The sequence below is a fragment of the Cyprinus carpio genome, unplaced genomic scaffold (genome assembly GCF_018340385.1).
Source record: "Cyprinus carpio isolate SPL01 unplaced genomic scaffold, ASM1834038v1 S000006731, whole genome shotgun sequence".
Taxonomy (NCBI): Eukaryota; Metazoa; Chordata; class Actinopteri; order Cypriniformes; family Cyprinidae; genus Cyprinus; species Cyprinus carpio.
Window position 1 is genome coordinate 991,339 of NW_024879334.1, and position 14,328 is coordinate 1,005,666.

At 39.5% G+C, this 14,328-nt stretch overlaps 1 protein-coding gene across 1 annotated transcript in view; it reads left to right on the plus strand.

Moving 5' to 3' along the window:
- The window catches only part of LOC109092683 (protogenin A-like), a 29,573-nt gene extending 25,330 nt beyond the window's left edge, over positions 1-4,243 (plus strand). Inside the window, 5 exon segments of the mRNA XM_042755626.1 lie at positions 879-1,043; positions 1,963-2,100; positions 2,103-2,270; positions 3,657-3,715; positions 3,717-4,243. Coding sequence (XP_042611560.1) covers positions 879-1,043; positions 1,963-2,100; positions 2,103-2,270; positions 3,657-3,715; positions 3,717-3,854 — 668 coding nt within the window. The 3' untranslated portion in view covers positions 3,855-4,243.
- Positions 4,244-14,328: the final 10,085 nt, after the last annotated feature.

Genomic DNA, 14,328 nt, shown 5'->3' on the forward strand with positions numbered 1-14,328 from the left:
TTGGGGGGCTTGTCTCTGTGCGTCAGAGTCAAAGTCTTCAGCGTGGCCATTCAGTGCTGGAACAAGGCCTTTTCTGTTGACTGTGGAGTATCTTGTTTATTGGGTCAGATATTCAGTTGGGGACTCAATGCTGTATAGTGTTTCTTTTATTTGAGCATCATAATGTGGGCTAATTAAAGTGTTTTCAGGTGCAGTGGACTTGTGGGAAAACCAGCAGGTGGAATTTGCCTTTAGTTGCATTGATAAAGCGGTTAATTAAAAGAAGGCATGGCTGTGTTGATTGAGTTGACGTTTCTTTTTATACTGGGACTGCTTTTTGAATTGCCACACATGCTAGTAGACTTCATGTTTTTCGATTTATGAAGGATAAGGAGCATGCATTTGGGACAATAGAACTTTCCTCTGGATTGTAAAAATTAAAACAAAGTTTATTGGAATATGTTTTCCAAGAAAATACTATTTCAGTCTTATAACTTCAGAATGTCATGTTTAATTCAATGTGTTAAGGCATCTATGTATGAAAATGGTTTCAAAAGTAAATTCTACACCATTTTCTTTTCATTTTAGGGAACTTAGTTCTGTGCATTATTAGTTTGAATTTGTGCATGATACATTTGTGTGCATTAGGATAGAGATGCTTTATATTCAAAGCGACTTATACTGCATTCAAAGAGTGCATTTGCTCAGTTCATACTTTACCTAGGAATCGAAGCAATGAACTGGCATTGCAAGAGTGTAGCAGTGTTGGCTGAATTTGGTCATGCTTTCCAGAGATTGTGAAAAACTTTAAAGTCCATCTGAACTGGAAGTTGCTGCCAACTTTAATACCGACTTTTGATTTCAGCACGAGGACTTTAAGGCTTGTCGTGTCCCAACAGGTCTAAATAACGAAGAGTACCAGATTGTAATCGGTAACGATACCACCCGCTACATCATTGATGAGCTCGAGGCGGGGCGGAACTACACTTTCTACATCGTAGCGTACATGCCCATGGGTGCCAGCCGCATGTCTGACCACGTCATACAGCGGACACTCGAGGACGGTGAGTAGAGGATGAGCATCTGATGTCCAAACGTTGTTGTGTTCTCTTAAAGGAATAGTTCACTAAAAAAATGAAAATTAAAAAAGTCTCTTCATCTGAACAGATTTTTAGAAATGCAGCATTGCATCACTTGTTCACCAATGGCTGCTCTGCAGTGAATGGGTGCCGTCAGAATGAGAGTCCAAACAGCTGATAAAAACATCACAATAATCCACAAGTAATCCACATCACTCCAGTCCAGCAGTTAACATCTGGAGAAGACAAAAGCTGTGTGTTTGGAAAAAAACAAATACATCAAGAAGTTTTGAACTTCAATTTTGCTTTTCTCCTCTATCCATAATAATGCTTCCTCCAGTGAAAAAAGTCGTCTCATCTGAATCATGAGAGAAATATGTGCAGATCAGATCAAGCACCGTTTACAAGCCAAAACTGTTTTGATGTGAGAGGATAACAGTGGATGGGTTTTTTCACTGGAGGAAGCGTTATTTGATGACTATGGACTCATATTTTTGCCGGAAGCAACAGTTTAAAAGTTAAAACATCCTATTTGTTTCTTACAAACACGCAGCTTTGTCTTCTCCAGATGTTACTGCTGGACTGGAGTGCTGTGGATTATTGTGATGTTTTTATCAGCTGTTTGGACTCATTCTGACGGCACCCATTCACTCCATTTTATTTATGATTAAGCTGAGTGAGATTCATTGTCTGCCTTAAAAAAAAGATGCAACTTTATATCGTTGTATGCATTATATCATTTTATTTTCCCCTGAGATCCACTCATAATGTTAGTCAAGGTATCTTGTACCAAAACAATTGCTTATCAAGACCATTTTTCTGTTATGACTGCTTTGTGGGTTTGCTTGCTGGGTCTGTGATATTCTGAGTACTAATCTGTCATGAATTTCTCTCTCTGGCTCAGTTCCCTCGCGTGCTCCTGAGTTGAGCCTCACCAGCCGCAGTCCCTCTGATATCCAGGTGTCGTGGCAGCCTCTGTCTCATAAGCTGAGTCGTGGTCGTGTGTGTCTGGGTACCGCCGTCTCGTACAGGACCAGCACAGACGGGCAGTGACACAGCTGGAGCTCTCCGGACACAAAACCCATCACCTCCTGGAGGGTCTTCAGCCCGACACCACGTACCTGCTCCGCATCGCTGCAGCGACCAGCGTGGGATGGGGAGAACCATCGGCCTGGACGTCCCACAGGACACCGAAGGCTTCCAGCACTAAAGGTCTGTCTGTCTGTCTATGATCTAATCTCTCGATATATCTATCGTTCTATCTATCTATCGTTATCTATCATCTTTATATCCTATCTATACTATCATCTATCTATCTATCATCTATCTATCATCTCTCTATCTATCTATCTATCTCATCTTCTAGTCTATCTGTCGTTCTACCGTTCTCTCTATCTATCCATCTATCTATTAAAAACACATCTATCAACCCCAACTCATACGTTCTATCGTTTCTATCTATTCCTATCTATCTATATCTATCTATCTAGTCATCTATTCTATCGGTTATATCGTTCTATCTATCTATCGTTCTATCATATCTATCTAATGTATCTATCTATCGCTCCTTCTAGTTCTATCTTATCTAGTCGTTCTAATCGTTCTATCTATCTATCGGCTCGTCTGTCTATCGTTTTGGTGTTGATTATTTAGCGTTCTATTTACTCTGTTAGTTCTAAATCCTATCTATCGTTCTATCTATCTATGAATCTTCTGTCCTCATCTATCTATCTATCGTTCTAATCTATCTATCGTACTATGTCTGTATGCTCTTCGTCTATGCTATCTATCGTTCTATCTATCTATCTATCTATCTATCTAAAATTTCTATCATATCTAACCCTGCAACACATGCTTTGAGAAGATGTCTATTCCATCTTTGCTATTCATAGGTAATCTATCGGCTATTGGATAATCTTGTTAAGGCTTGAGAAGATGTCTTTTCTCTTTGCTTTGGGCTGATAATCTTGTTAATTGCAGTTGCATGTGTTCCATGCATGACTTTGACTTGTTAAGGCATTGGACCCTTCTTCTCGTCCACATCGGAAAGCTTTTAGTCATGGGTTTATAAAGCGAGAGCCGCAGGCCTCTACAGAGCTTCTAGTCCCAGCGTAAGCCTCAGCTCACATATGAAACTCTGTCACCTGTTGATCTACTGGAACCCACTCTGTTAGATTACTACGGTTAAATTTAATGTCTGCAAAGATACACTGGAACCACAGGAAACTCTGCGGGAGTGTGTTTAATTAAGCTGGGATTGATTTAACCCCGGCGGTGTTCCTGTGAGGTCCCGTCTCGTCTGGACTCAAGAGATTCATAGCAGCAGTTGTGGCCGATAAATCTTGAAGATTTGTTCTCCTGAGGTTACAGGGCTGGTGGGGTCTGCGCTTTGAAATTTTCAATGTTTTGTTCTTTCTGTCAGGTATGAACTGTTTTAACCGTGCAGTGTAAGCTTGCCACGTTTTGGTAGTCTGAGAGGAGAAAGGCCGTTTTAATGACACTCAACTCAACATGCATCCTTTTAACATAACTTTACTTTTCCATGCACAAGAAGTATGAAGATGTGTTTCTGATTGTCTGAGTATTTTTCTCCCATAGTGCCCCTGGCACCAGAGCTGCAGCTGGAGTCTCTGAACTGCACGACTGTGGTTTTGCGGTTGGCATCTTCCAGCTGGCAGCGGCACTGGACTGCAGGGCTTCAAACTTTCCTACCACGAAGAGAGCGAACCAGAAGGAGCGCTGACCCAGATTCCCCCTCACCACCGCCAGCACACCATTGGAGGCCTGGGTGAGTGACTTCAGTGACTTCAGGACACCCAGTGAAATCCAGCAGCTGTGTGCAAATGTGCCAAATGGGAAATCTTTTTTTAATGTGCCTTGTTTGTTGTAGTGGAAGTTTGGGAGTCTGATTGGCTAGAGCGGGATGTTAGCTTGTGTAAACACTGAGCATGCCACTTTCAGTCCAGCATTTAACACTGAATGGAGCAGAATTATGTGCTGTTCAGAACTGAAAAAAAATCTTTTTCTTCATTTGAATTGAGGACATGGAATTGCAATTAAAATTTGAATATCGGAAAGTAAAATAAAAATGAAATTCAAAGATATTTTAATTCAGGTTTGTTTGAAAGATTGAATTTTTTTTTTTAAAAAGTAGATGGATGGATTGATGGACAGATGGATAGACCAATAGATAGACAGATAGATAGATAGATAGATGGATGGATGGATAGATGGATGGATAGACTGACAGATGAATGGATAGATAGATAGATAGATGGATGGATAAATGGATAGATGGATGGATGGATGGATGGATGGATGATGGATGGATGGACAAATGGATAGATGGATGGATGGATGGATGGATGGATGATGGATGGATGGACAAATGGATAGATAGATGGATGGTGGATGGATAAAATGGATGGAGATGGATGGATGGATGGATGGATGGATGGACATATGGATGGGTAGGATAGATAGATAGATAGATAGATAGATAGATAGATAGATAGATAGATAGAAGAGAGATGGATGGATGGACACAATGGATAGATAGATAGATTAGATAGATAGATGGATAGATGGATGGATGGATGGATGGATGGTAGAAATGGGATGATGGATAGATGGACAATAGGATAGATAGATGGATGGATGGATGGATGGATGGATGGACAAATGGATAGATAGATAGATAGATAGACAGACGGACGGACGGACGGACGGACAGACAGATAGATGTAATTTGAATAGCAATTCAGTAATTTCATTTTCCTGTCAGTCCTTCAGTTCTGGATTTTGCACGACCCTGACATCTTGAGATCAGTTTAACTCTGTGTAGTGTTGATACACTTAAAAGTGTGAGATTCATGCTAAAAAACAGCAAGATGTGATGTCATCCACTCAAAGACTCACATCTGTTTTCATGTTGATTATTGATGATTTTTTCTATTTATTTCTGTTCATTGCTCCACCCAGAGTCTCTAAATGAACAGGCCAGTGGTTCGCCAAGAACAAGAGCACTCAAGTGTTTTTTTTTTATGTATGTTTGTTTGTGTCTTTCCTAAATTAACTGTCAGTGACTCCTCCCTCTTATGTCTTATGATTCTTGCAGGGTGGTTATTTGGTGGTTGAGTGCTGATCTTCCCATGAGCATCTGGAGGAGGGCATTGTATGTTTGTGGTGTGCTCGCCCTCTTGTGCCCCTAAAGGTCACTCTTATCTGGGCCTGTAATTCAGTGGTGGTCATGAATGCTGTCCCACAATGCTTTGCTTGACCAGTGGCCATCTGTGGCCGCAGAGAGGTCAACCAGCTGATATTTAAATCAGACTGCGAACGGGGACACAATATTTCCATACATATATTTACTAACTTTACTAACTGGAATTGAATTGGGAATGTAGGTGGCCAAATATCTCAATTGCTTCATCTAGACAGCACTGAGGTTAAATGCAGAGCAAATAGAGACTTTTGCTTAAGATTTTCAGAAAAACCCCAGTAATCTCACACGCGTTTCAGAAAAGATCCCAAAATGCCTCAAACTGTGCTCAGATTCTACAACCAAGTCAGAGATTTTAATATGAGCTCATACATTCTCATCAAATGATCTGAGCTGCTCATTATTCGTTTTATAACTCTATACTCTTACTGGATGACAGCTAGTGACTCATTTGTGTCTGATCTGAGACAAAGTTCATACTTAAATGAAACATAACCGAGAACTACATAAAATAAAAAATTTTTTTTTTTTACTTGGTATATATAAACATTCTTAATTTATTCATAGTTTGTATTGCGCGAAATGCAAAATGTTAAGATACAAAATTACCTACAAAATATAAAAAAATTATCAAATTTAAGTAAGTTTTGGTTTATATATCTGTCAATGGTGTAAGAAAAATAATCGTTTTACCTTTGAATTAAGTCATTTTTAGACCCCCATTTAATTTTTTAAGCATAATTGTTTTTTTTTTTTCTGAAAACAAGTATCTTATGTAATTTTGCATTTCAGATAAACATCCTGATTTAAGAATGATTAGATATTTGTACTGGAAAAAAAATAAAGACAAAAATACTAAGAACTTGATTTTTATTTTTTTTAATTACTAAGAACTAAAAATAAAAAAATATTATAGAGATCTCTTTAATGATATTCTCCATGCTATGATGCAAATATTCATTGCCAAATAGACTTTGCTAAGTACACAGTTGTCATTACTTATTGGTTGTTTTTGTTACAAACAGAAATGAGTTGAAAATAGGCAGTGGATGCAGTTTAAACTGAAATTCACCCTTCATGCTGTATTCAGAGAAGGTGTGAAGGAGCTGAACTCTATTCATTAGAGTTGTGGACAGCTCTCAGGGAGGGTTTACAGTTTATCAGTCCAGGGGAGGTGAAAAGAGGAGCAGAGAGCATTGGGAGGTTTATGTCTGTAGGGGGACAGAATGTGGGACGAGCTTCACAACAAAGATCCTCATACAGAGCTCTAACACATCCAACCAAACACACATGAGCTCTAACACATCCAAACAAACACACAGTTACTCACAAATGATGATGAACGTTTTAAGCGAGTGATGTGGAAACCTTCACATGATTCATGATGCAAACTTCACATTTCTGCTTTTACACCCTCAGGAACCCTGACCCCAGAGACTTCCTTTGTAGAACTGAAGAACTAAATTGGTTTCTGTGATAACATCATGTTACAGATGCTGTCGAGCGTGTTGTACATGATGTTTCTTGCTCGTTTTTTCCTCCGGCGTGCGTCATTTGTGATGTTTAGTGAGAGTGTCTGAGGGTTACGGTCTCTAATGTTCACTCTTTAATTAAAGCAGGCTCGTTCATTTAGCTCGGCTGTAATATCTGTGAGAGCTGAGCGCAGAACAGCGGATGGGCATTTTCTATATTCATTTAAGCTCTGTGGAGATTTCAGTTGGTGGAGATTTGTCAGTAGTGGTGTTTACTAAGTCAGCACCCTAGCAACTGCATAGCAGCTCGATTAAAAGCACTTAGAACACCTTAGCAACCCCATAGCAACGCCCGGAAACCATCATCAACAGTCTAGGCAATGCAAAGCAAGTTTATTTATATATGCACATTAATTCGGATACATAAATGCTGGTTCAAAGTGCTTTACTTAAAATGTATTGAAAAGAAAATAAGAAAAATACATAAAATGAGACAAATGAGAAATGGTAAAAATCTAGTTTCATTTGTAGATATTTGTTTATAATTCTAATATTTTTTTCATTGTAGTGAGTTAAGATGTCTTCTAGTTTCATTTGTAGATATTTGTTTATATCATAATTTTGTATTTTTCCAACGTATGCTTAATTTTGCCAGGGAATGATTATAAAATAATTTGATTATTTTTGTCGATATTCCAAGATAGCTGTGCTGTGGGTGGTCGTAGTATAAATATATTTTAATAATATTATTATTAGTATTGTATATTAAATACACACTCTCTATTTTTTTTTGTGGTGGTTGGGTGCAAACATAGTGAGGGTAAGATACCGTGGTCTATTTCTAGGAAGATACCTTGTATATTTCTAAGCTTTTGCTGATTTTTTGGGGGGCCTGATGTCCCTATTTTTTAGTTTTTTATAGATATTCCATTTAAGATATTTGTACCTATTTCTAATATTTTTTCCATTATAGTGAGGTAAGATATCTTGCATATTTCTAAGCTTTTGCTGATTTTTGGGGGGCCCCTATTATGACCCCTTTTGCCAGAAATGATACAAATCTGGTTTATTACTGTAGAAATTCCATAATAGGTATTTATATCTTTCTAATAAATATATATTTTTAATTGTTATCGAGTTAGCTAATATAAAATATTTAAGTTTTGGCCAGAAAAATGTAAAAAATGTAGTTTTTGTGTTTTTAGACTATTGTAGGTATTTTGTACATGATGATATTTGTCTATATTTCATTCTTTCTTCATAGTTTTCGGACTCTGAAGACACGTACTGATACACTTCAGAGCTAGCAAGCTGTTTATTAGTTAGCTCCAGCTGTTGATCACACTGCTGTGGCTGATAGTTAGTGTTATTGATGTGATCAAACTTACCCAGGGTGTGCCACAGCCCCCTGGTGGAAAGGTAGAAGTATTGCAGGGCCTGTGGCTTTTTTTGCAATCGCAATCAAATTAAAATATTCAGTTTTTTTTTTCCCCCTCATAATATTAGGTTTGAAACTTATCAACAATGATACTGATCTATACTTTCATTATAGTGAGGTCATATTCGAAATCTTGCTAATTTTTTTTACGATTTATTTTGTACCGTTCTGCTGCTGCATGTGCGCTGCGTCCCCTCCATGACCTCTCTCATACAGGACTGGAACTTGCCCCAGATTCCATGTCGAGAGGTCAGAGGTCAGATGAGCCACCTCTCTCAGTGTGTGGTTAATATCTCCAGGGCTATTGTACCGTAGGGGAGGTGGTTGTCCCAGGGTGGTTGTTACATATATATAGAGATATAGATAGATAGATTTGTGTGTTTGAAAAAGTAGTCCAATTAAATATGATTTAAAATATATTTGTTTTATTTTATTTAGTAAACTGATTGTTTTGTGGACTCGTGCACGGTACTTTACTATCCATCTATTTGAAAAGTGTGTTTTTGTGTGTTGTTTCCCGTCCAAATACGTTTCTTTTAATCTCTCCTCTGAATGTGTTTGATTGGCCTGGAGAAAGAGGCCTCTCTTGTGTGACCCTGACCTCGTGACTACACAGATTCCTGAGGAGTTTTTATCTGGTGTTGTGAATGTTGTGGAGTCATTGTGTGAAATGGGAGGGCCATGACCGGCTCCACCGAGCCTCTTCAGAGGTTCTTGGATCTCAATGCCACACACACGGAGGTCTTACCCGAGGCGTCCAATCAGGACAGCGCCCAGCTGCTGGAGCGGGGGTTTTGGCCCCGGCCCCTCAAGGTCCTCAGTCCCAGTGAGTGAAACTTATTTCAACTACAGTGCCAAGGGAGACATTTTCAAATTTTTGGTTAGCTTAACTTAAAATACTAAAATATCGAAAACTAATGCACTGTGAACTAAAACTAATTCATAAAAATGAATAAAACTATTACACACATTACAAAAAAAAACGTGATCAAACGTTGTGCTACACAAACACTGATCGTGCGCCAACTGCTCCTTAGGCGTGATCTGAAACCTAAATTCAAGTGAAAACTGAAAATAAAAATAACATCTAATTCAAAATATAAAAAAAAACGTTGTAATAGGTATTTCAATGTCATATTAAAATAATACCACTCATGGAATATTGCGTACTTTTATATGATAGAGTTTCTTCACACATGACAGGACTTGTTTATATGAAGCTTAGCACAAAAGCTAAAAAAAAAAAAAAAATCTTAATAGTGGAAGTATCAACTTTCCAGAATCACAAATATACTCATAATATGCAGTATATTAGCGTAAATGTAAATGACCTTTTTTACCCTTTGGTGTCTACTGATGTTGAAAAACATTCATCACCCTGCTATTTGTCAACTAGGACAATTCTCAGTCATTGGTTTGATTAGTTGGAGGAATCTGAAGCGCAGAAAACATGTTCAGTCCAGGTCAGCCTCGTGATAGCGCCACGAGGGTGACCAAAGGCAGTACTGCAGGACCAGTAATGGAAACTGCTAGCAACCATTGTTGTTTCAATGAGTAAAAGTGTCACACCTCGCCTATTTACGCTATAGAAAGCAGGCTGTTGCTGTGACATAAGCACTGTAAAATCACTGTAATATATATTTATAAAGCATGATAAACAATAACCCAATATAATTTATTAGAGTTTAAATATGCATATTAGCATGGTTATCCAGATTTTAAAGAAGGTATGGTTTTGTTTTAAATCGGTAGTGCATACTTCTATTACATACTATTTCCTTTGACTAAAAAATTGCTCTTTTTTGCATATCTATAAAATATATCAAAAGTGTCGTAATGCCTTGTCTACTTAATGCAAAGAATAAATTACTGGACAGTAACATTTTAGAGGGTTTGCTATTGTAATTTTTAATAATGGATATCTGTGAATTTTCATTTGACATATCTGATAAGCCCCGATGATCGTTTTCTGATCAGTTATCACTTTTTTCTGTCAGTTCGAGGTCTCTTTTGATGATGTCATGAGGTCATGGGTTTGGTCACGTGGCTGACTCTGTCTGGGTGGTGTGTGTTTGTGTGTGTGTGTGTGTGTGTTTCCCCATGGACTTTGGGGTCATCTGAGGTACCATCTGTGGTCTTGTTGTGAATGGGACGCGGGCCTGCTAGTCAGTCAGTTCAGTCGGGGGGGTGGGTTGAAGGAGCAGAGGATGACGGGTGGGATGAATGACGACGGGGGCGGTGGACACTCCGGTCTTGTTGGTGTGGACCAGCAGGAGGATCGAGCGCAAACTCAATGACCAAACAACTCCAGCGCTGGGCAGATCGCTGATGCTTAAACCACACATGGCACGTCACGCGCTACCACCGAGCGCAGCCGATCAGATCACACTACGCACACACACACAACACGTCACCTGACCATAGACATCTGCTGTTACACACACACATCACACCAGGACAACGTTCTCGTAGCCCCATTCCCAGACATTACCTGACCAAAGCTTTGTAAAAAACTTCTTGAGCCCAGCTTACATGCATTCCAGGAAAGAAATAAGGAATACCCTTCTATTTGACCAAGAAATCTTATTGTGTGGCCACGAACAATGCACTTTTTCTGGAGGGGAAAGTGTTTGTGTTTCAGTTGTGTTGCAGACATACTCATCCATTCATACACTGTCACGCTTCATACGATATACATGTCTGCATGCATGTATGTATAAGTGGTATATGCATGCTTTTTTGTCTATATTTATATATAAATGTACATACTGTGCTGGGTAGATTACATTTACAACTTGTTAGTTCCGTTCCTGATTCGCCAACTGAAATGCCCAATACTTTGTAGTTAGTAAACTGCCATCGCACTTACAGTACACATTTCAGGTAATATCCTCTGACTCCTTTTTGATTTACTTTTGACCGTAACTTTGTTTATCACATTGATTTAAAACCAGGACAATCTTGTAATACATTGCATCTACAAATACAAAGGAGACAAGAACCTATCTTCCAGTCGGTTTTCTTAACAACATGCATTTAACCATTATAAATACATTCACATTTTCCAAAACTGGGGGTTTGTGAGTTTAAATGAAAAGCTCATAATTAAATTAATTATTTTAATTTAACAATGAATCTTCAACTTACAATACAACATAAAAACTTTAAATCAAATGTTATACCCTGGTTTTACCTGAATGTATTGTGGGACCATCTGAATAATATGTTAACTCAATATAATAAACCAAAAAGTAACAGTCTGTTTACGAATATATTTACGTTGTACATGAGTGATTTAATTTACAAGTACTTAATTTTTTGGGTACACCCTGATTACTTAAGCAAGAATCATATGCCATCGGTTACCCTATTTCCCCCCCAATACACGCTCGTATTCTAAAATACCCGTATGAAATATAATGGAAAGTTACACTTTTCTTTTGGCACAGTGCACATCATGAATCATTGTCATGTCACTGTATAGGTGAAGCCACCCATATGTTTTGACATTCTGAAAAATACAGTAGACACACTATTTTGGTGATAACACTTGACATTTTTGCTTATTTATGTGTCTTTACTTACAGAGCACCCCACAGGAGGAAGATACCACACGTCACAAACCTCTTGGCCTACAGTTTTGATGTGGTTGAAGGACTACCAGGCAGACCAGACTATCAGCCACACCAGGATGTGTTCTGGTGCAGTCTATCGAACCGATCAAGAGTTTCTATTTTGAATAAAATGCTGTTCTTTTTGAAAACTCTCTATTCATCATCTGTGGAATCATGAAAAATAAAATGTACCACAGTTTCCACCAAAGCAAAAAAACTGTTTTCAAACCATTGATAATAATCATAAAATTTTCTTGGAGCTGCGAATCAGCTTATTAGAAGGAATTTATGTACTGAATGCTGAACAACAAAACAGGAGAATAAATTACATTTTTAACAATATATTTCACCTAGGACAACAGATTGGTTTTAAAAAATTGTAATAACTATTTCCCATTTTTGCTGTACATTGTTAATCAAATAAATTCAGCCTGTGTGCGCAGACGAGATGTTTGTTAAAACCATTCACCATTAAAGCCCCCTTTTGATGGTTTGGTTTGCCAGCGGTCCTGTGATCGTCTGGTCCCCGCCCCTCTTCGCCCCGGTATCATCACGTTTACTCCCAGCCGTCACACCTCCCTCCTCACTCTGTGTTCCTGCCCTTGGCCCCCCCCCGCTTCACCACCCACCGGCGGACGAGACGATCTCACCTACATCCGGTGCGCTTGTAACCCGGTGTTGGACTGCCAGACCGCCTTCTCGCTGGTTTGCTCGTAACCTGCAGACGTGAGTGTCTACTGAACCCACACACCACACACCATACACACAACAGATTGTTGTGCTCATCCTCTCATTCATGTGTGTGTTTGTTCCTGGCAGTGGTCTGCCCAGAGTCTGATGGTTCAACCTGATTTGTGACCCAAACACCAACTTATGAGTTTTTGCAGTTTCGTCCTTCACGTGAGATCAGCTGTCCAGTCCCCTGGAGTCCCGTGGTTTCTCAGAACACCTCTACCTGAAATTAAACATTTATATATATACTATATCTCCATTCTCCTGCGTAAGGCTTTGAGTGGTTTTGATTGACTGGTGTCCTGTTTGCTGTCTGTTTCTCTTTTCTCCGATCGTCTCCCACTCGAGCTCCTTGAAGGCCGTGAAAGTCACTCTGATTGTAAGAGAGCAATGGCGCTGGTTTGGTCATGGAAACCCACCTGACGAGCTCGCATCTGCGGTGACACTCTTTTACACCATCCTGTACGCTTCACTTCAGAGCATTTGCGGCGGCGTCCCGGAGCAGGTGGCCGATCCTGCAGATATAGTGTGAGTGGTGAGTTTGAGTGTGAGTGCGTGGTGTGGTGTGTGTCTATTGTCTTGTGGGGTGCGTGTGATTGAAATGAGTGTGTGTGTTTGGTGTGTGTGTGTGATGTGTGTGAGTGACATGAGTGTGTGTGCCGTGTGTGTATGTGCGGTGTTTGTGTGTTGCATGTGAGTGAATGTGATGTGTGTGCTGAGTGAACTTCGTGTGTTTGTGTTTGTGTTGTTTGGTCGTTGTTTGTGGTTTGTGTGGTTGATAGCGTGGAGTGACTGATTGTTTGTGTTTTTGTGTTGGAGCGTTTGAGTGAATTAGCTTGTGTTGTTTGTGTGTGTGCGTGCAATGAATGAAATTGTGTGTGTGTGTGTGTAAGATGTGTGTGTGTGTGTGAGTGCATGAATGAGATTGTGTGTTTGTGAGGGGGTTCTGAGGTGTGTGTGTGATGTGTTTGTGTGTGTGTGGTGGATGTGAATGAGTGTGTGTATTTGGTGTGTGTGAGTGAATGAGTGGATGTGTGTAGTGTGTGCGTGTAGGGTTCTATAATTTAATAATAAAAACGAGCACTTGAAATCCACACATCGAACGTGAACGTTACAAGAGACAATTCGGCAACAGTATTGGAATGCCATAAGTTATTGGCATCTAGGGATAAGTGAGAACCTTTCTCATTTTCAGGTTGTTTAATGCTGTATTGGTACCTAACACCCTAACACCACTGCAATAAAGAAAGAACCGTATACGGATGGAAAGACCCGGGTGAAGATGATATATCAGTAAAAACAAATTAGAACATTTTAACAGTAATTACACTAAAGTCGAAGGCTCATCCTATCATTTTTACAGCCAATAACCTTTGCCTCAAGAGCAACTACAGCCCCATATGTGCCTGTGTTCCAAAAGGAAAAATCTTTCAGTGCGATCTGTAGCCTTGTGACAAGGCGCGAATTACAAAATTTGTGGTACAAGTATTTTTTGCTTGCTTGTATAAATAATCTTAAATGTAATGACCTGCTTAGGACGGCTCCACCTGAGCTAGGCTTGACTATCGCTCTAAATCCATGGCCAGATTGACGTAAAGATTAGCAGCAGCCTGCCGTTCATCCTGTGATGTTCAGTTACATCACACAAGCCCTCCGTAGATCTAAACCTGATTTGAGGCTCAGATCCTGATGTCCTTCCCCAGCCCTTCTCTGCACGAATAAATCACTGTACTAAGGCTTGGGGGGGCGTGTTGCGCCGATTATACAGGCTGTAGGAGACTTGCACTGGCGA